At 35.9% G+C, this 23,195-nt stretch overlaps 3 protein-coding genes and 2 long non-coding RNA genes across 10 annotated transcripts in view; 2 read left to right on the top strand and 3 right to left on the bottom strand.

The window, feature by feature from the left end:
* The window catches only part of LOC126585168 (LEAF RUST 10 DISEASE-RESISTANCE LOCUS RECEPTOR-LIKE PROTEIN KINASE-like 2.3), a 126,983-nt gene that overhangs the window by 18,001 nt on the left and 85,787 nt on the right, over positions 1–23,195 (bottom strand). The window lies entirely within an intron of this gene.
* Positions 1–23,195, top strand: part of LOC126585254 (rust resistance kinase Lr10-like) — a 70,178-nt gene that overhangs the window by 5,576 nt on the left and 41,407 nt on the right. The window lies entirely within an intron of this gene.
* Positions 5,222–7,060, bottom strand: LOC126585346 (uncharacterized). The gene is made up of 2 exons (XM_050249760.1): positions 6,486–7,060; positions 5,222–6,039 (listed from the first exon to the last, which is right to left on the bottom strand). The coding sequence occupies exons 1-2, from the start codon at positions 6,765–6,767 to the stop codon at positions 5,305–5,307; spliced, it is 1,017 nt and encodes a 338-aa protein (XP_050105717.1). The 5' UTR covers positions 6,768–7,060; the 3' UTR covers positions 5,222–5,304.
* LOC126585512 (uncharacterized) lies at positions 7,958–21,321 on the bottom strand. 2 transcript variants are annotated; one of them, XR_007610557.1, is made up of 9 exons: positions 21,240–21,321; positions 17,206–18,250; positions 14,533–14,604; positions 14,361–14,421; positions 13,594–13,791; positions 12,952–12,996; positions 8,545–8,605; positions 8,357–8,407; positions 7,958–8,080 (listed from the first exon to the last, which is right to left on the bottom strand). It is a non-coding gene; the product is annotated as an uncharacterized LOC126585512 (long non-coding RNA). The 2 variants fall into 2 exon arrangements; XR_007610552.1 differs by lacking the exons at positions 7,958–8,080; positions 8,357–8,407; positions 8,545–8,605; positions 12,952–12,996 and having other exon boundaries at positions 13,667–13,791; positions 14,529–14,604.
* Positions 10,330–12,860, top strand: LOC126585479 (uncharacterized). Its single transcript, XR_007610520.1, has 3 exons — positions 10,330–10,710; positions 10,810–11,667; positions 12,492–12,860. It is a non-coding gene; the product is annotated as an uncharacterized LOC126585479 (long non-coding RNA).

The raw sequence follows: 23,195 nt of genomic DNA, 5'->3' as shown, positions 1-23,195 counted from the left end.
GATGTCTTGTTATTTGCTATCATTGACTTTGAAATATTCTAAAGCATAATATACATTACATATGCAAATAATTTAATAAAAGTTATCATTTGACAATGGTTTCTATCAACCCTTTACGAACCAACGGGGTTTCTGCAACTGTCATTTCCACCGACAGAGTTTTGATTTCCATTGAACTCTAGCTCATTGAACTGGACATTATGATGTTTACGTTTTGTCAAGTAGTTTAGTGAAAAGAAAGAGGCTCTTCTAAATTATAATAATTTTTGTTATTTATGTACGTCTGTGCGTGAATAATTTTAAATCCTCGCGAAGAAAATTCCAATGCACCTTGTATCAAACAAAAAATTTAAATATTTGACCAGTTCAGTAAAAAGAAAGAGGTGTAGTTTAAAGACTCTTGCTCACGTCCCTACGTTAATTAGCGATTGATAGTTTTGTGGGTCAACAACTTAAACTTGTATAAGATAACCTAATTATGCACCTTGTATTAAACAAAGATTTGATGCAAACTTGTTCAACAAATACGCAAACTTATTCAACAAATTGACAGGAAAACTAAGCATGTTATTGTTAGAATTTGGAATTTGAATCAGTGATTTTGTGTAAGCTAAGATTAACACTGAGTCTTCAACAAATCAGTTTACAATTTATGCTTCAACAATCCTTAAATTGTGAACTGATTTCACACCAAGGATATCTCTCAGATGATTAAACTGATCTTTTGCCCGAGTCTTTGTAAGGATATCAGCAACTTCTCATTTGTGGGACAATGAACTAAATCAATCACTCGTTGTTGCAGTGCTTTCTTAATGAAATGATACCTTCCATTTATATGCTTGGGTTTCCGATGAAAAATGGGATTCTTAGTGATGCATGACTGAAGTTTTATCACATTTCAGTGTAGCATCAATTTGAACTTCACCAAAGTCTTCTAGGACAAATCTTATCCAAGTGGCTTGTGTAGTAGCTTCTAAAGCACTGATGTACTCAGTTTCAGCAATGAATAAGGCTACACATTGCTGCTTAACTGAAACCAAAAAGAAAACACCACTACAAAAAGTACAAGCATAGCCAGAAGTGCTTTTCACCACCTCTTCTGAACCACTCCAATCACTATCACAAAATCCTATCATAATTGCTCCTTTTCCTTTCTTTCTTGTATTCAAAGCCAAAATCCAAAGTTCCTTAAATATAATTGAGAACTCTTTTTGTTGTTCCATAGTGCTTATTTGAGGGACAATGTAGAGCCTTGCTAGCAAAAAGGCATAATACATTATGTCTGGTCAAGTTGTAGAGGTATAACATGCTCCCAACAACCTTTCTATATTGACCTTCAACAGCAGTTCTACTATAATCCTCTTTTCTCAGATGGTCACTTTGAATTAGTGGTGTACTCACAGGTTTGAAACCTGGAGCCCAAATTTCTTCAACAGAGATTAGTCCTACTTTCTTTGATGTATAAAAATGCTTTCTTCAGTTTATGTGATCTAGAGATCACAACTGAATACATAAACGATGCCAAGAGTAAAAGTCAAAATAAAATAAATTAGAGAGCCATAGATTGAGAGATGAAACATTCTAACACTCAAAACCCAATAATTGTATAAAAGATATAAGGATTTGTGCATATTACACTTGTTTAAATGTTGAATTTATGGTTTTATTTGTTCTTATGTTCTTGTTTGTAATGGACGACTAAGATTAGAACTAGCTCATAGACTAGATGAATGACAGCTTTTATAGTAGTCGTGTGTCTTAAGTTGTACACATGATGTGCATAGGAGTTGAGTCATGTTGTAGGTGTGAGCAGGTTTGCAACAGTCGTATTGCTCATTCCTCTTTGATAAGTAATCAAATCTAAGGAGCAACGCAGTATATCTTATCTCTTCGTTCATCGTCTTAATCAGTTCCTCATTGATTTTCAGTTTTCAATATATAAAATCAAAGCTAATTCGAATACAGAACACTAATACCTTTTGGCGGCAGCACGGTTGCAAAAATCAAGATAACAAGGTTAATTTTGAGTTTGGATGTTAATTTGGTGATTTATTGAAAATGTTTGGCGTTTCATTAATGAGGAAGAAAGAAAGTTTGAAATTTAAATTTTTTATAAATGTGGCACTGCTCATTTCCTAATTTTCTTGAACAAAGGGAAAATTATTCATTTGCTAGTTTTTTTCTTTTCTTTTTTAATTTATATGTGTAAGGATTAAAAATAACTAAGAAATAATTTAGCGCTGTAGAAAAATAAAAATACTCATGTGTTCGTTAAATAATTTAAAAAATAAAGATGTGTCTATTAAAAATTTAAACAATAAAGAAATGAGAGACTGTTTGATCCGATTTTGCACGCTCTCGGTCCATATACTCTAAGTTGTTGGATGAGAGAAATGTTGAGAATCAGGTTTGGTTTACGGATAACGGTTGAGCCAATCGCATAATTAATCTCGATTTAGAGTCCTAGTCAAAGACAACGAGACTTGACGGCAATAGAGTTTTGGCCAAGAATAATTCTGTGTATATTCAAAGAATATGCCAAATAATCAAAATATGATCAAAATTATACCATGCGGTAGACTTGGTCATCATGAAATTCAACCTTATAAATAGAAGCGGTTCTACAACGTAGACAATCCTTGCCATCTCTCCCAACTCTCTGGCCTCTCTCCATCAAAGTAATAATCAATAGAAAGAAAGAGTAGGTCAATTGCTATCATGTGTAAGATACAGATGGATCTTAGAGCAACTCCAGTGTAGGAGCCCTCCCCCCAGGCAATTCACTATTTAATCCACCTAGTGAACAGTAACTGCCCTTAATGAATAGTGCATTCCTCTGGCAATTGCCTTTTGCATCTCCACCCCTGCACTGAATAGCCCTGGCAATTGGCAATAAAATATTAGTATTTTTTTATTTATAAAATAATACATAATAATTTTATTTGTAATTTCGGATAAGATTTTTAATCGTTCTCGTTGCGCCACGTGTCATTATCCGAAAAGCCAATAGCAATAAATTTTTTGTATTTTTGTATTTATAAAATAATTCAAAATAATTATATTTGTTATTTCGGATAAGATTTTTAATCGTTCTCGTTGCGCCACATGTCATTATCCGCAAAGAAAATTATTGGTGATGGATTTCCGATAAGATTTTTAATCGTTGTGTCAAGGCACGTGTCATTATCTGAAAAGACAATTATTGGTGATGGATTTCTGATAAGATTTTTAACCAATCACGTCGTGCCACGTGTCATTATCCGATTACAATCTTTGAGGATAGATTTCCACCATATTTTTAACGAATGATGGCATGCCACGTGGCATTATCTACAACCTAATCCCTTCTGAATCCTCCATATAATCCCCCATCCATCCTCATAAATCTCACACCAATTTTCTCAAGATCTCTATCATTATTCATAGTTTCTGCTTCCTTCTTCGCCAAAATCCCTATCATTATTCATAGTTTTTGCTTCCTTCTTCACCAAAATCCCTATCATTATTCATAGTTTCTGCTTCCTTCTTACAATGTCTTCTTCTTCTTCTTCAAAGATGATGTGGGAAATCGAGCAAGAAGAGGAAGAATTGTTTAACCAATCACAAGGAATGTTCAATGTTGGGGATTGGGCCCAAAATGAGATGGAAGAGGATGACGAGCGTAGACGGAGAGATGACGAATCAAGAATGGCAGGAGCCTCACAATCCCGTCGAGCCGTCCAAGCTGTGGCTCATATCTGCAGGCCCAACTGTGCTGTAAACATTGATAGAAACAGGCAACGACGAGGTCAGGAGCTCTTGGACGATTATTTTGTCCGTAACAGTGCATTCCCTGAAACATACTTCCGACGTCGTTTTAGAATGGAACGACATTTGTTCAACAAAATCATGGGCGCTGTTTGCAACCATGATTCTTACTTTGTGCAAAAGCCGGATGCTTTTGGTGCTATGGGTCTCCTGCCTCAGCAAAAAATTACTGCTGCCTTGCGGATGCTTGCATATGGAGCAGCTGCAGACCAAGTGGACGAGATAACGAGGATGGGACAATAAACCATTCTTGAGTCCCTCATGAGGTTTTGTTCGGCAATCGAATCTATCTACACCGCAGAGTACTTCCGGAGACCTACTCATATGGACTTGCAAAGGCTTCTGAAGAAAGGCGAGATGCGAGGTTTTCCAGGGATGATTGGAAGCATTGATTGTATGCACTGGACTTGGAAAAACTGTCCAAGTGCATGGCAAGGCGCTTATGGGGACAGAAAATGATCAAAAAGTATCATTTTGGAGGCGGTGGCATCTTTTGATACATGGATTTGGCACGCCTTTTTCGGGGTTCCGGGAGCTCAAAATGACCTCAACGTCCTTGCCCAATCCCCAGTGTTCAACGATGTCCTGCAAGGAAAGGCACCAAAAGTCACGTATGAGGTCAATGAACGTATGTACGACGGGCCATACTACCTAGCTGATGGCATTTACTCAAGGTGGTCAACATTTGTCAAAACAGTGCCACGTCCGCGCAGTGCAAAGGAAAAACACTTTGCAAGATGTCAAGAAGGGTGCAGGAAGGATGTGGAGCGTTGTTTCGGTATCCTCCAAGCTCGCTGGGCGATCATCAGGGGTGCTGCCAGATTGTTTGATGTAGAGTCGCTTCAATCCATCATGATGACGTGCATCATTCTTCACAACATGATTGTGGAAGATGAGTACGATTATGAAGCCGTTGATGAATATGAGCCAGACACGATGAACAATTCAAGAACACGTATATATTGTGCTCATGACGCCACCGATGAGCCCGTGCAATATGAGCCATTAGAAAGGGATGGACGTTACAATGAAAGGATCATCCAACGATATACTGCACTTCAAAGGTCAAATATGCACAATGCCCGCCAACTTGACTTGATAGAGCACCAGTGGGAATTGAGGGGTGCTGACGATACTTAAGTTCATTAGTGTTTGTTTTTATTTGGTGTGTTTATTTTATTTTATGTGGTGTGTTTTTTTAGTTCATTTAGTGAGTTGAAATGTAATTTTATTTTATTTGGTGTTTGTTTTTATTTGGTGTGTTTATTTTATTTTATGAGGTGTGTTTTTTAGTTCATTTAGTGAGTTGAAATGTAATTTTATTTTATTTGGTGTTTGTTTTTATTTGGTGTGTTGATGTTATTTTATTTGGTGTGTTTAAATGTGTTTTGAATAAAGTACTAAGTTCAATAAATTGGAAACAACATAAAGTACTCTATTCAATGAATAAGAAATTACAACCCGAATAAGAAATTACAACCCGAATTGATTGGAAAATTATGGGTTCGTGAATGGATGATAACCATCACCTAACCAATTTGTGGTGCTAGGATGATCTTCTCTTGTCATGCTAGGATAATCTTCTCTTGTGGTGCTAGGACCATCTCCTCTTGCTCTCGCTTCTCTTGCACGCCTCCTTCGCAACACATCCGCTTTCTCTGACTTCCAAAAATATTTAGAGTCTGGAGACTTCCCTTCTAAAGGCTCATTCATAATGTCACGATCTCGTTCAGCCATTCTTTCTTCTCTTCTATGTTCCCTTTCTTGCCGAAGTAGTTCTCTTTCTCTCTCATCAGCTTCAAATTTTCTCTCAAAAGCTGCAGCTTTTGCATCCTCTCTAGCCTTATCAGCCTCAAATTTAGCCATTTCCCGGGCCAAATTCAATTCACCTTGGCGGGCAAGATCTTCCATATACTTTGCATAATCATTCTTGGAAGCATTACCTTTTCTCTTTGAAGCCTTCTTACCTTGAGGCCTAATTGGATAACGGGTCGACCCCGACGCTTGTTCAACGGGGGGCGTTTCAGGCACTTCTTCATCATCTTCATCATGATCATGCGAGGCATGCTCAGGTGTAGAGTGTAGAGGGGTGCCGTTCATGAAAACTTCTGGACCGACATGCACAACTCTAAATTTAGGACAATCTTTGACAATATTCCAACATTCAAACCGGGTGAATGTTTTGTTTTTACTTTTGGTTTTGGCACCATACCAAGCTTGTGCTTGAAGTTCCTACACAAACAAATAATTATAATGAGAATAGGTAACAAATAAATAATTATAATGAAAGTATGTAACAAATAAATAATACAAACAAATAATTATAAATGAAAGTAGCTAACAAATAATTATAATGAAAGTAGGTAACAAATAAATAATACAAACAAATAAATATAATGAAAGTAGCTAACAAATAATTATAATGAAAGTAGGTAACAAATAAATAATACAACCAAATAATTATAATGAAAGTAGGTAACAAATAAATAATACAAACAAATAATTATAATGAAAGTAGCTAACAAATAATTATAATGAAAGTAGGTAACAAATAATACAAACAAATAAATATAATGAAAGTAGCTAACAAATAATTATAATGAAAGAAGATAACAAATAAATAATACAAACAAATAAATATAATGAAAGTAGCTAACAAATAAATAATATATTGTTACCTGATCCGTTAAATTTTCCCCACTTCGAAGATTACCACTAGCTTGTGCCAAGGCGTCTCTCCACGTACTAAACGATTGACTAAGTAATTTCCAACGACTGGACATCGATTCTTTAGTTCTTTGCCCACCCATTTTCTCAAGATAATTGGTATGAATAAGACTCCACATTTCTCGCAACTGCATCTCATTACCCGTAATCGAATCATGAGTAACTTGAACCCAACTAGTACACAACGCAACATCTTCAAGAAGCGTCCAATTCGTACCTGGTTGAGTAGTCATTTTGTTGGAAAAAAATTGGATTGAAACTTTGAAAGAAAGATAGGAATGTGGTTGAAAGTAGTTGAGAAAATATGAAATTGTGGTGTAGGGTAGAAGATAATGAGAAGGTATTTATAGGTGAAGTGAAATCAAAATTTTTTATAATTTTTCATAATTTTTTTTCGGATTTTTAAGAATTTTTTTACATTTTTTTTAAATTTTTATTCACCTAATTAATCTCTGCCGTTGGATTTAAAAAAATTTAAATTCCAACACTCCAGATTGTGCCACGTGTCACAACGGTAACATTTTATATTTTTAAACTGTTTTTTCTTTTTTTTTAATTTACAAAGCCTAATAACGTGGACCGTTGATCTTAGATCAAACGGATGAAATTAAATTAGATTTTTAAATGTTTTTTAACGTTGGAAATCCAACGGTCCATAAAATAGGACCGTTTCAATCGAACGGACATGGGGAAGCCACGTGGCTTCCCCAACGGTAACTTTTCAAAACTGAAATCGCGGGCCCCTGCCCTGTTTTTTTGTCGGACGACTCGCGCCCACGCGCGCGTGAAACGCACGCGCCTGACGCAGCCCTCGGGCTCTCGGGCTGGCAATCCTCGACGGGCCTGCTCCTCGGGCCTCGCCTGTCGCTCGGGCTTCCATACGCTGGAGGTCATCCCCCCAGCAATTTGCTACTGTTTGACCCACTGGCCCCCGAGCAACCTCCCCCGCTGGAGGTGCATGTCTTGTTAATTACTTGCTATCATTGACTTGAAATATTCTAAAATATACATTGCATATGCAATGACACTAAACCGTGGACCGGGTTTGGTTTCTATCAACCCTTTACAAACCAACGGGGTTTCTACAACTGTCATTTCTACACACGGATCCCAATAATCTGGTTTCAAGGATTCAACGATTCGGACCGTTGAAATTTGATCAAACGGTTATAATTATTATACTTTTTAAAAAGATTCCTTATTTGTAGTCATTGAATTAAATTTTATCTGTCTGGATCGTTAGATTCTTAGGCTCAGATTTATAGAGATCCAGAAAGAATCCGGGTTCGAACTCTAGTTCATTGAACTCGACATTATGATGTTACGTTTTGTCAAGTAGTTCAGTGAAAAGAAAGAGGCTCTACCATATTATAATAATTTTTGTTATCTATGTACGTCTGGTGAATAATTTTAAATCCTCACGAAGAAAAATCCAATGCACCTTGTATTAAACAAATGGAGATTCCTTTCACTCTCAATATGGTTTATCGTCTGCAAAAGTCGTGTCTTTATCGTCTGCAAAAGTAGTGTCTCATTTTCTTCTGGCCTGCATTGGGTTTTAAACATGTAGGACAACACCAATCACAACTACAAATACTAACAACTGTGCAAAAGAATTATAAAAACACTCATGTACCATATAAGAACAAACCTCACTTTGCTAAAAAGACAAAATAATGGCCTGTTAATGGCAAAATACACTCCTCAACGATGTATATGAACATGTGAGTTGAAATTTTGAAATATTCGACAACAAAAAGAAAGAAGCAAAATCAGAAGAAAAGAAAGAGATACTCATTCAAACATAAAGATGTAATAATACCAGGCTTCTTCTCCTCAGCATCCAAAATTCCATCGTTGTCTCCATCTTCAACTTTCAACGTATTTAAATTACGAAATGGAAAAAAACCCAGAAGAAATCATTAAATAAAATAAAATTATCCAAGTAAAATTACAGCATGGATAGAAAAGAAATGAAGGCAGTTTATTCCGACTTAATTAGAGACTTACTGAATAAGCTCGGAATCTGTCTCACACTTCTCTCCAACTTCAACCCCTATCCTCCTTGTCCCTGTAATATGCACACATAAAGAAAAAGAAATCGACTTTAGAACCTGCATCGGTACATATCTTGTGTGAGTAGGTCTTTCTTGCTTTTCCCCAATCATGCATATCAAAGAAACGAAAAAAAAAAAAATCACCCGTGTATATAATACTTTAAGTTTAAATGCATCCCAATTTTGGGTTCCAACATCACAGAAAGAATGTCTTATACATAATCAACAGTACACCCGGCATCGGTCCATCCATTCGTATTAATAGTAATTTTATGCACAAACCTCAATTACCTTACAATCATTCATCATTGACATATAGTTCATACAAAATGGGACATCATGACCTCTCTTTGGCCAGCAACAGTTTTTTCCAAAATGAAATCAACTATTACTGCATTAATTACGGGTCCATCTGGGCAATTCATTAAATTCACAGACCCAAAAATATCACCAATTCACTGAATTTACATACAAATGAGAGAAGTACAAAAACAAAGACAATGGCAGAAATTATACCATAAAAATTACACTACGAAAAATTCAAAGACCAAAATCCTTGTTAACAGAATTTATTCACATTAAAAGACACACTTTCGGTTAAAAAAAAGAAGAAGTTATTTTTCACCTAAATCATAGGAGTCTAAGACAGTTGACAAAATATTAGCTAAAAGACAAATAGAGACAAAAATAAGAACAAACCTCACTTTGCTAAAAAGACAAAATAATGGCCTGTTAATGGCAAAATACACTCCTCAACGATGTATATGAACATGTGAGTTGAAATTTTGAAATATTCGACAACAAAAAGAAAGAAGCAAAATCAGAAGAAAAGAAAGAGATACTCATTCAAAAATAAAGATGTAATAATACCAGGCTTCTTCTCCTCAGCATCCAAAATTCCATCGTTGTCTCCATCTTCAACTTTCAACGTATTTAAATTACGAAATGGAAAAAAACCCAGAAGAAATCATTAAATAAAATAAAATTATCCAAGTAAAATTAAAGCATGGATAGAAAAGAAATGAAGGCAGTTTATTCCGACTTAATTAGAGACTTACTGAATAAGCTCGGAATCTGTCTCACACTTCTCTCCAACTTCAACCCCTATCCTCCTTGTCCCTGTAATATGCACACATAAAGAAAAAGAAATCGACTTTAGAACCTGCATCGGTACATATCTTGTGTGAGTAGGTCTTTCTTGCTTTTCCCCAATCATGCATATCAAAGAATCGAAAAAAAAAAAAAAATCACCCGTGTATATAATACTTTAAGTTTAAATGCATCCCAATTTTGGGTTCCAACATCACAGAAAGAATGTCTTATACATAATCAACAGTACACCCGGCATCGGTCCATCCATTCGTATTAATAGTAATTTTATGCACAAACCTCAATTACCTTACAATCATTCATCATTGACATATAGTTCATACAAAATGGGACATCATGACCACTCTTTGGCCAGCAACAGTTTTTTCCAAAATGAAATCAACTATTACTGCATTAATTACGGGTCCATCTGGGCAATTCATTAAATTCACAGACCCGAAAATATCACCAATTCACTGAATTTACATACAAATGAGAGAAGTACAAAAACAAAGACAATAGCAGAAATTATACCATAAAAATTACACTACGAAAAATTCAAAGACCAAAATCCTTGTTAACAGAATTTATTCACATTAAAAGACACACTTTCGGTTAAAAAAAAGAAGAAGTTATTTTTCACCTAAATCATAGGAGTCTAAGACAGGTGACAAAATATTAGCTAAAAGACAAATAGAGACAAAAAAGGGGGGTATCAAACCTGTGACCAAGTCACCAATGGTGGCTCCGATGACGCTACACCAACTCATTTACTAGTTTATATAATTGAATAATTTATCTCCACACCCACATAATGTGGACCACATTTGTTTTAAGGTATAACTGGAATATAAAGTTTATACAAAAACTAATGAGTGAAGAGATAAAATTATTGGGTTTAAATAAAAAAAAATTTAATCAAGTCTTCCCTAAAAAGATTGATTTGATTTAAAAGTTGTTTGTCACAATCTGTCCCGAGATTTTATTCTCGAGGTTGTGAAACGACGAAACTGCCCTGGCGGTTACTAAGGTATGGGTGTGACATATTATGAATAATATATATATTCTTCCCTAAGTTTTGGAAAAATTGGAATTTGCTTAAAGGATATGTGTATATTTGTGTGGTTAGGGAATTAAAGAGTGGAATTGTTTTGAGGGACCACACACACACGGGGGACACCCTGTCCCTTTCCCCGTGCCCTCTATCTCTCTCCCCTTCTCAGTTCTTCCTCTCTCCCTCTCGACTCGTACGGACGAGGCACCAAAACCCTCCAACCTTCATGGATCGACGTCAAAAAGGTAAGTTTGTGAATCCTTGCAAGCTTGTGAGTTCATTGGTGCAATTTTTAGAACTTGGAACCCTCGATATCACGTGAAATCCGAAACCCATTTTGAGATCACTATTCATGCACATGTGAGTTGTTGGATTTCAAGGAATTCTAAGCTTATAGTGAGCTTAGTGAGGTCCTAAGGAAGCTCGGAGTGCTTAGTTTGAAGGTTTTGGACGTCGAGATCATTGAGTTCAAAGTTGGCCGGTTTTCTTGGAATTTTTCCGATGAGATTTCGTTATTTTTAGAGCCTTAAAGTAGTGTAATGGGATTCTACATGCTTAGGGCTTCATTTTGATATAAAATACGTGAAAAATGGTTGAGAAATGACGGAGAACAAGGAGATTGAAAAATCTCCAGTTTTCCGGCCACCGGAAAAACCAGTCCGGCGAGCCCAAGGTAGGAGACGCGCGTGGGGGGGGGGGGGCGCGTGACAAGCCCAAATTTTTTTCTAAAAATATGCCGACGTTCGTGACGTCGAGTAGGTCACTGTGGTATATTCATATACTCAAATTGAGCATCGTATGAGAAGTTATTACGAATTGTCGGTTATGTGCTTTAAATAACGTTGTTTTAGTTGTTTCGCATATATGTGATACCTATCCCGAGGATGAGCGCATCCAGGGATGTTACGGGGGCTACGACCCTTCGACTTATGAGTGAGTGGGCAGTATTTATGTTTACACCTATATACTATTTTTCCCAGAAATTGAGTTTAAATGAAAGTATGTTTTAAAATCCCATGCATGCATATTATGAGATATGAGATATATGAATTGATAATTGATGCATATATATATGTGAATTGGTGTTGTGGACGCACAGGTGAGTATCAAGTGAGTTTATATGGTTTATATGAATTAATGATGATGTGATTTGTGCTGAGAGCTCATAACCTACACTCCTTGGTGTTAGTGCTTATATTATTCACCGCACCGCACGCACACCTTGGATCCAAGTAGGTGCATGTCGTACAGACCATGAGAGGGTTCCGACATGCTAGTCGTATAGATCACTAGAGGTGGTTCCGACTAGTAGGTGACCTTAGATTATGAGCGCAGATGATGGATGAGAGAAGTACTAGAGCGTATTATTACACCATTTTTGTTGTACAAACTACTTCAGGTAGTTCCGACTTATGTGCAGAGTAGTGCCGTACAGGTCACCGTGGTGACTCCGGTTGGTTGGATATTGAGCTAGAATTAACCGTACAGGACCAACTGCAGGGTCTCCGGTTGATTCATTATGTCACCTGTTATATTGATGCATCCATATTCTGTCATTGTCATTTATAGCATGGCATACTTGCTGGATTTTGATAAGATTGATGTTTTGAGAGATATGAACCAATATTATGCTATTATGTTATTTTATGGGAAAGTATACAGGTTTTACAGTGAGGGGTTAGAATTGTTTTAAATGAAATGTTTTCGAAAAGCTTTGGTTTTACTGACCCGCTCAATTTTGTTTTGCGCCCCTCCAGGCTTTAGTTAGCGGTTGGTGGCTCACGAGGTTTTTCTTCGGCGTTCTGACAGACTTCCTGCTTGTAGGACTCACCCGCGGGTGTTGTAATTTAATTATAGTCCTACTTGACTGCACATAGTAATTATGCTATGAAATTGTGTACTGCACACTTAAACTCACTCTAGCATGTTAGTTGGATATTATTGCTAGTAGTTGGTTTTTATTCCTTCGTATTTCCCATATCTTTTGCTTCCGCATCGCACTTTTGGTTACGTCACGCTCATGTGACGGCCAACACGCCTTGATTCTAGGATCGGGGTGTGTCATTGTTCGTCTATATTTGTGATATTCCATTTCAAAATTTATTATTTATTATTTGTATTTTGAATTTCAAGGTGTGTTTGATTTGCAAAGATAAATAAAAAATTAATATAACTAATTAGATTTTGAACATGCAATCAGGGAGCATAATCGTATACCTAAAAATAGCAAGGAAACGGCTTCTTCCTTCCACAACCAGAGTTCTAGAAATTTCCAAAGAAAGTAAATCCATTAGCAATTTAGAGAAATTGGAGGACCAAATCGTATTAAATTTGAGTTAAATGAGCAAAGGTACACCAATTAAATGAGATACTAAACACATTTTGAATCTATGAAATAAAAGAACAATCATGTTAAGACCCCCAAGATGGTGTCCTAAGCACAAAATTATATGTTAATAATGGTAAATCCAAATCCAAAGCTCCAACCTTTTAACCCAAAATGAAAACAAAAAGCATGGAACATATATTTCAGTTTTATTATTAAATTTTCTAAATCCTAAATTTGAATGTGTTGTAATGATAATACCACCAACTAACGGTGGCAATCTGACCATCGTTGTGCATGTCATGTCGACTCTATGCTACTGAATATATAAAATTTAAGCAGCCCCACAGAGTCTCCTAAGCATCAACAAACCATTAACATTATTTCCTACCCCCCAAAGACATTCCAAGTCTTAATGGTTACATTCATTAGTGACTCAAGAACTCAGGCACATCGACTACAACTTGGAAAAGTTATGCAAGTCTTAAGCAGCTTGAATCATTAAATTTGAGTAGGAAAAAGCTCTATGTTACCTGCTCTGCTAGCTGGGAAGTGTACCCAAATTGGACACTATCATCAGCATCAACCCATTTCACACACTCCCGCTTCCAAAACACACTATAAAACTTACATGATGATAGGTTAAAATTCAGATATTTGACCTTAATGACACATAAGAATAAGAGAAAGTACAGGGATCAAATAGATGCTTTATTTCTCTCTGTCTCACCCTGTTCAAATTATTTTGCTACTGAAATCAAAAGTACTAAGTTCTTCAAACAGAACAAAGTAAAAAAGAAGTCCAAGTCAAAACGTGGAAAATCTGAAGCAAAGAGTGTAATATGAGGAAATTAAAATTCATAACCCATTTTAAAAATCACTCCGGACCTCAAAAATGTAAAAAGTAATTAACACTATCAAATAATCCGGAACATACTAAAAAGTCAGTAGTTACTGTGAAAATCAACCCCTCGGGCTCATTTGATTAGTGTGATGAAGACTGACCAAAGTAACAGTTGTTGCACCATATATTTGGTTTACTTCAACTTGGATCATTTTCTTATGCAAGATTCGTTGCTTAATTTAAATATATAATCAAACATCCCTCCCTACTTAAAAGCTTGTGGTGCCAACTATTTCATTTGACCGAAAATTATATGTCTAAATACTCACGGCCTGCTTGCTTGATAGCCATTTTTTCTATCTCTGTGTTTTTCAAAATCACTCAATCATTTTGGTCCCAATTCTAAAATAGAAAAATGGCAAGAAAAGGGCTTTTTGCAAAAGCATAAGTACATACCAATTCGGCAGTGAATCCTCGTGATTCCTCCTGGGACCTTGATGAGATTATTGCTGGTGATCTGAAGATAGAAAGCTTGAATTAGGGTGGCTTATTTTCTGAGTGCACATAGTGACAAAAGGGTAAAACAGCATAACACAAAACATATTATTGTATGCAACGGAGTACCTACTGCTAAATAAGAGCTACGCTTTAGAAGTAAAAAGTTGAAATTGTTTGCCTTGAGCACAGAGGGCTTCCAAGGCTGCAAAGAAAATGCCCAAAAAACGAAAAAATCAGGGTCTCCTGAAACTGAAAACAAAACCAATTAAACACACATATACGTATGATCCAAGGCTACAAACAAAACCCCTAAAATCACAAAAAAGTAAATTTGAATAGAAAACCCATTAATTGTTCATATTTCTCAGCCCGAGACATGTCTGTGTGTGTGTGTGTGTGTGTGTCGGGCTGAGATTATATAGGTAGATACATTATATCCAACCTTGAAGAATAACTGCAGAGTAGCTAGGCCAATACAACATGGTAATCAATGCAATTTACTCAGCTCCTAGCTAGCCTCATATTGTTCATCTTCATCTTCAGCTGTGCCAATCAAATCTGATTCTTGATAGAATGTATATGTGTGTGTGTGTATGTATGTGTGTGTGTGTATATATATATATATATATATATATAAAATATGCGTTTTTGAAGTATATAGTTATCCTCATTTGGTTACCTTGATTTCATAGTGTCCATTATTGTTAAGACTTGGAACTTGGAAGCCCATTTCCTACAACCAATTTCAAAACATGCACAACAATTTTGCACGCTTGATTTCTGAAAAATAATTTGTAACTAAGCTAGTAGAACTTTGGAAATTTATCTTGCAACCTAATCTATTGTCCTAACAACCATAATGCAGAGAAATTTGTGGTGACTTGGAACAAATTAAGTAGTGGAAAAATAATCATGTACATTATTTTTTTCAATTCATGCTTCAGTGCAGTTGGCTCTGTATGCATGGGTTTCTGTTTGTCTGGTGCTTCACCAAATTTGGTTGATCAAATTAAGGTGCCACTATTATTAGTAGGAGAAGATGCCCAGAGCATCAAGTTAGGAACATGATATGGTAAGTCCTAGAATTATCCATATAATACACAAACGGATAACCCTGCAGGCCAACTTGGTTTTTAGTTGTTTCTGTTGCAAAACTTATTAATCTACCTTAATTAGCATGGAAGCAATAGAGTTGAAGACAAAATACGTAAATTTAAAAACCATTTTTGAAGTTAAAGTTGAAATAAAAGAAACCAATTTTCCATTGAATATGAAGGCATGTAAATAAGAAATTGAAAACAAACCTGTAACTTCGTTTCTTCAAAGGCAATGAGGAAAAGAAACGGCAGAAAAAAAAAAAAAAAAACAACACAGAAAGGAAACACAATCTAAAACCCCTAATTTATAATGCAGAGAGTCCGAACAGTGAAGAAATCAATTGAAAATTATAACATGGCTAGTCCAACAGTAACCTAAGGAATTGAACACCCTGTAATGCTATTTTCTTCCAAATCTATAACAAAAAATGCATGCATAAACACGGTAGAAATTGGCGAAAACCCACAACACAACCTAACTAATCACCTGTATGGGGGAACAACCTGCTAATACCCATAATGGCCAAAGCCAACACAATGTCCTATAATTTCCTCATACTTCATTTTTCTTTTACAATTTACAAATGCAAAATTTGGATGCTGCAGTGGAAGATCATGCTACAAATTCAAACGCAAAAATCCAAACTAAACACAAAATCAAGGGTAAATTACATAGTAACCCCTCAGGTTTGAGGTCTATTGCAATCTTATACAACATATTTAAAACATTTCACTTTCATACCTCAAATACTATTTTATTTCAATTTCATACAACTGTTACATTTTCCATCCATGGATCTGTTAAATGCTGACGTGGCTGCCACATACATGCCATGTGACTGCCAAATGTCTGCCACGTGGCAAATAAAATAATTTTTTAATTTTTTTAAAAAAAACCTGTCTGCCACTTTTTTTTTTCTCTCTCTTTCTTCTTCTTCTTCTTCTTCTGGGTTCGGTCCCTTTTTTTTTTTCTTCTTCTTTCTCTTCTTCCTCCTCCTTCTCTTCTTCTTCTTCCTCCTTCTTCTTCTGGGTTGCAGGGGTTCGATCATTTTTTTTTCCTTCTTCTTCCTCCTCCTCTTTCTTCTTCTCTTCTTCTTCTTCCTCCTTCTGGTTCGGTCCCTTCTTTTTTTTTTTTTTCTTCATCTCTTCCTCCTCTTTCTTCTTCTTCTTCTTCCTCCTCCTCCTCTTTCTTCTTCTCTTCTTCTTCTTCCTCCTTCTTCTTCCTCCTTCTTCTTCTGGGTTCAGTCCCTTTTTTTTTTTGTCTTCTTCTTCTTCTTCCTCCTCCTCCTCTTTCTTCTTCTCTTCTTCTTGGGTTGCAGGGGTTCGGTCCCTTTTTTTTTCCTTCCAATTTAGGTTTTTTAGAAAAAAATTAAAAATTATTTTATTTGCCACGTGGCAGACATTTGGGAGCCACATGGCATATATGTGGCAGCCACGTTAGCATTTAACATATCCATAGATGAAAAATGTAACGATTGTATGAAATTGAAATAAAATAGTACTTAAGGTATGAAAGTGAAATGTTTTAAAGATGTTGTATAAGATTGCAAATAGACCTCAAACCTGAGGGGCTATTATGTAATTTACCCCAAAATCAATGCTTTCAAAGTCGTATGGCACACTGGCTTATCACAATTCTTTATTATAAATATACCCACATTATATATGGATAATTTAAATAAAAAATAAAAGATAACCAATCATACACCAGTAGTCTCCGTATCCCCCCAGCAAGCAAACCATTGATGTGCTCTCCTTGAAAGCTTAGTTAGTGAACATGCCTATTTGCATACGCACTTCAGAACTCAATTCATACACATAGGAGAGAGGGAGAGAGACAAAGTCCCAATTTTCAATCCCACTACAGAGAAAAATCGATTAGATCCCCATACCCCTTAATAAAATGTATAAGAATAATTTACAAATTTGTTAAAACTCATAAATTTCTTCCGTCACTGTAAATTTTAACTATTCATTTGAATGAAGATGAATTATCAGTAAAAACTCACCGCGAATACATCTGAATTCTGAATTAACCCCAGCTATAAACCTGAATTAAACCTTCAGTTAAACTCCAAATTAAACTATTAATAAAACCCAAATTAAATCATCAATCAGGAAAGATAAAAATACAAAGAGGTATTTGTCGTTTTCCCCCTTGAACTTGTAAGGAGATGCCAAATTCCCCCTTGAACTTTAATTTTAGCCAATTACCCCCATGAACTTTTGTAATTAGCCAATTTACCCCTGATGTTAGATTTGAGAATTTTCCATCCAATTTTCCATCCAACTCGGTCACATGCATGGCACATGCCAAATTTTTAAGGGTAAAAAAGTAATTTTATCCCTAATGTAGACATTCTATCTTTATTCTTCTTCTCTTCCACTAGTTCACTTCGTACAATTTTGTCTAAATTAGCTATAGAAGTCTAATTAGCAACTGAAAAATATTGGCTCAGTGCCCAGTTTACCAAAATGAAATTAACGATTCTTACTTCGAGTGCTTTAATAAAGTTAACAGCATCCACAAAAAATATGCAATAGACTTAACAGCCTTGCACCTAGCATCCACAAAAAATATGCAACAGACTTAACAACATCCACCAAAAAACGTTAATTTGGCATACAGATCAAGCATGGACATATAACCTTTAGTATAATTGTCAACCCACTGTACAATACCACCCACATACTGACCAGCTTTAAAGTGACCACCATGGTGTATTTCAAGTGTGAATAGGTCATGATTACCTACAACAAATACATCGCAATATAATCAGGATCACCAAACAACACTTACTAACCAAATATCCACCAATATACAACATTTACTAACCTAACTTGCTAATTATTTAAAGAAAGTCAATAAAAGCAACAACTAAACATATTATATGTGCAAAGTTGATAGTATACAGGAAGTGCCAACAATGCTACACCAAAAAGATTATACCAGCAAAGACCTGCAACATTGCTTGTTTGTTAGATCTTTCATCTATGAAGCTTGAAGCAAGAGGGAATAATTTGCTTGGTTTGTTATCCAAACAAGTAGCAAACAGCTTGCTAAATATTTTGGGCCACAATCTATATGCAAGCTTCCAGCAAAAGAAAATAATTTACTAATTATTGGCTTTGCCTGTTATTCAAACAAACCTATTTATTTCGGGCACAATCTATGGAAGCAAGCATGAATCAAAAGAGTTCATAAACAAACAAACAAAAAAAATAAAATACTGTATAGCAAATCAAAAGACCATAATACAGTAAACAAATTCGAGATTATGCAGCTTAGAGAAGGTAAATTAAGAGACTCGGCAAATGGTGTTTCTTGCTAAATACGAGGATACCTCGACTCAACAACACAAGTTAGATCCACATCAGGGCCATACTCTCTCCCATCCCCTTCTTGAAAAATTTAAAAGGTGGAATGTCGTGTGGGTGTGGCTGGGCTAGGATTAGGGTGGGAGGGTGTGGGACGCAGAATTGAATAAAACAATTGATCGGAGCATATTTATGCGCCTTAGTTTAGCTTGTTCTTGTGCATTTATAGTGTTTTTCCTTAGTAAAGTAGTCTTTTAAGCTAGTTTTAAGTTTTTCAGGTTTTAAGGGCAAAGTATGCAAAGGGAAGCATTTTGGAGCCTTATGGAGCAAATTAGAGCTTGGAATGAAGATCATATGCTTGGAGCCATGAGGATGGACGAAATTGAAGACTTGAAGATGATGATTCCTAGTTGAATTAGGTTTCCTAGTTGAATTGGGAAACCTAGAAGATTGAATTCCCTACTTGAACAAGGTTTCCTACTTGGAGTAGGAAATGTAAACCCCAAATGGCATCAAGTTGCAGCTACAAGGAAAAGATTTCCAAGTCCAAGAAAGAAAGGTTTCCAAGATGAAGAAGGAGAAGAATTCCAAGTCAAGGGAGGATTGAGACATGTTTTCCTAATGCTTGAAGGACTCCTAAGTGTTGTAGGACACAAATGAGAAGTTTCTAGAGTGTTCCCCTCCTTGCCGTGAGTTTCCTACATTTCCTATCAGTTTTGGGGCTTTCTAGAAGCCCTATCCCTAATCCCTACATTGGTGCCACACCCTAGCCTTCTAGATGCCCTAATCCCTTGCCTTGCAAGGCTTTCTAGAAGCCTTATCACCCCTTGACCTTTGCCACACCCTTATTCCCTTATCCCTTAGGATTTCTGATTGTTTTAACCTATTTCCTTGTGGATTTGGCTTTCTAGAAGCCTTAAACCTGATTTACCTAGGGTTAGAAACCTATATAAAGCAGCCACACCCATCCATTCATGGATTCACTCCACAAAATCAGAAATTCGCCCAAACCTCTCCACACCTTTGCCGCTGCCACCAAACACCCTTCTCCTTAGTTTTTAAGTTCTTGCCGCACCATCCCCTTCCCCTAAACACTACTACATCCCTCCATAACCATTCATCCATACACCTAAGGCCCTAAACCTGTCCCTAGACCCTTTGCCGCACCAAGGAGGAGGAGAAGGAAGCTTGGAAGTTCATGCAATTCAAGTTCGCGTCGCTGGAATTTCTAGGTGTTTCTTGTCCTTTGATTTCAATGTTTAAATTCAATTCTCTTTGTTTTGTGTGTATGAGGAACTAAACCCCCCTTGGCTAGGGGGGGATTCGAAATACATGTTTATGCTTGCGATATGATTTGATTACTTCTAATTGCGTTTCATAAGTTGTGAATTCAATTTACTTATCTATGTGAATTACATTGATTTGTGTGTGTTGGTTGAGAGTGCACGCTTAATTATCATGCATAAATTGAATGCTAGGATATAAGGAAATTTCACCTAATCGTTATGGACTTATATTCACAAGTAGTAAAGGTTGATGATCTCAATCGCGTTAAGTAAATTCTTGGCATAAGTTTCATGCAATAATAGTAACAAGTGCTTCGTCAATGCTTATGGTTTTCATAGAACTTAATGATTCTTGCTTGTATCTCTATTATGCAATCATGTAGGGGACTTGTGAGGAATGCTTTGGGTTGTCGTATGCAATCATCCAATTCAATAACGTTAGGAAAATCTGAAGGTTAATTTAAGCGGACCTAATTAACTTGAGGCGTTGAGAATTCATGGGTTATTGAAAAGCAATTGGAAATCTTTTTTAATGCAAGTATAACATGTGTGGAGATGAACCCCTTAGCTAGCCTTCCATACATTGTTTTAAGCCAAATTCGTTTTAAAATCTGTTTTGATTTGCAAGTTTATGTTTTGTTTTCAATTTCGTAAAAATCAAATCCCCCTTTGTTTTCAAGTGTCAAATTAGTTAGAAAGTGTGTTAGTTTGTGTTTTTAAGTGTTTTGAGTCAAGTTAAAACCTATTTTCGTCAAAATCTTGTTTAGAGTTCAAAACTGCCCAGAAAGTGGTTTTAAGGCAGTTTTGAGTGTTTTGTGTTATTTTGAGTCTTTTGGTTTGTTTTGGTGTTTTAAGTTATAGTTTTACATTCTTTGAGTCTAGTTAGTGTTTTAAACTTGTTTTTACGTTTTTGAGTCAATTCCAAGTGATTTTGCAATCCCTCCTAATCCCCGGCCTAGAACGATCCCTACTTACGTATTTTGCTACAATTGATAAAAAGAGGGTTAATTTGAGTGGTAGTTAATATCATATCAACAATCAAGGGACCCCATATACACACACGACTAGAAAAATAACACATAAAGCAAACCTTTCACATATTAAACAAACTGAAAAAGAAAAAGTGAAGACTCTACTGTATCTTGGAGGATGCCCACCATCCCTGACCACGATACTCATCGTTCTCAACTTCAAAACTCAAAATACCTTCAATATTTGGTAGCAATTGTTGATTTCACCATCTATTCTCAGACTGTAACCCTAGAATGCGCAATTCTTTGTGGCTCGCCTTCCCCTGCTTCTCCATATACCCAACAACGATTAGGTTTGGTTGTGGTGTATGATTACCATTTTTTCCTCACACCATTAGCATGTGCCGAGCACGTGATCAAATTGGATAGTGAATTGGATGGTAAATTCTAAAATATAACGGCAGGGGGTAAATTGGTGATTTACACAAGTTTATGGGGGTAATTGGCTAAAATTAAAGTTCAGGGGGGAAATTGACTATTTCTTACAAGTTCATGGGGTAAATCAGCGAATACCCCAAATACAAAAGGGGATTTAAGATGCGTACCTGGAGTGAGAATTTTCGATCGAATGGAACCACGCGTGACACAGCTAGGGCTGGTTTGGTATTGTTGTGCTTTGAAAAAAAGTTGCTGTGAGAATAAGCGACTATGAAATAAAGCAGCAGAGTGTTTGGTAAACTTTTTTGTAAAAGTGCTTTTGGAAAAAAAAAAGCAGTATGATAGTGTTTGGTAAACTTTTATATAAAACAGCTGTGACTATGTGAAATGACCAAAAAAGGTATAATACTATATTATTATTATTATTATTATATTTTATTTAATATTACTATTTTGACAGTTTCACACCTTCCTCTCCTTTTCATTGTTCACTTTTTTTTTCCTCCTCCGACATACACACACGGACGACAACGGCGACACCACCAATTGTGTGGCCGTGAAATCCCAAATCCAAAACCCTAAAAAATGAAGAACTGATGCGAAATATATAAGCACACAAATTTAACCCTCTTTTGACAATTGTAGTATAAGTATAAGTAGAGATCGTTCTGGACCGGGGATTAGAAGGGCTTGCTAATAACCTTTAAATTAACTTAAAAACATAAAACTAAACTTAAAAATACTTAACAAGACTCACAAGACTCAAAGCAAATTTAAAATACTCAAAACAGCTTAAAACAACCAAATAAACTTAAACTAGACACTAGGAATGACTTTGGACGAAAATTGACTTTTACTTGAATCAAAACACTTAAAAACACAAACTAAAACGGATTTGAAACACTTTGAAACAAGAAACTAAAAGTGGGGGTTTTGATTTGGAGGAAGTTATAACAAACAAACAAGTATGAAAAACTAGACAGATTGTAAAACAAAGTTGAGAAATAAGATAATGGATGGGATAACTACAGGATTTTTCTCCACACATGACATGTATGCAAATAACTCGATTTCCAATTACTACTTCATTGAATTATGAATGACAATGCTCCAAATTAACCGTGACATCACTAATTAACTCTCAGATTTTCCTTGTTTTTATTGGATTGGATGACATCATTCGACAACCCAAAACATTCTTCTAAAGTTCCCTACATGACATCATAATAGAGATACAATCAAAGATCATTACGTTTAATGAAAATCATAAGCATTGACAAAGCACTTGCAATTATGACATCATGTCACTCATGCTAGGAATTGAACTTAACGCGATCATTTATAAGCGACCTTGACTACATGTGAATATAAGTTTGTAACGATTATGTGAAACTTCCTTATATTCTAGCAACGGATTTATGCATGCCAATTAAGTGTCGACCCTTAATTAACAAATACAAATAAGTTATCAATCAAATAGTTAAGCCAATTGCATTTACGATTCAAGAGTTCATAACTGGAATTTATCAAATCATATTACACACATAATCATGGCTTTGAAATCACCCCTAGCCAAAAGGGGTTTAGCCACTCATATTTACAACAAAACGAAAGGAAATGAATTTAAACATTAAAAACAAAAGAAAGAAAACACCTAAACGCTCCAAAGATCCAAGTTGGACA

This window comes from Malus sylvestris, chromosome 2 (genome assembly GCF_916048215.2).
Source record: "Malus sylvestris chromosome 2, drMalSylv7.2, whole genome shotgun sequence".
Taxonomy (NCBI): domain Eukaryota; kingdom Viridiplantae; phylum Streptophyta; class Magnoliopsida; order Rosales; family Rosaceae; genus Malus; species Malus sylvestris.
Note: the sequence above shows the minus strand (reverse complement) of the source record. Positions and strands in the feature narration are given on the sequence as shown.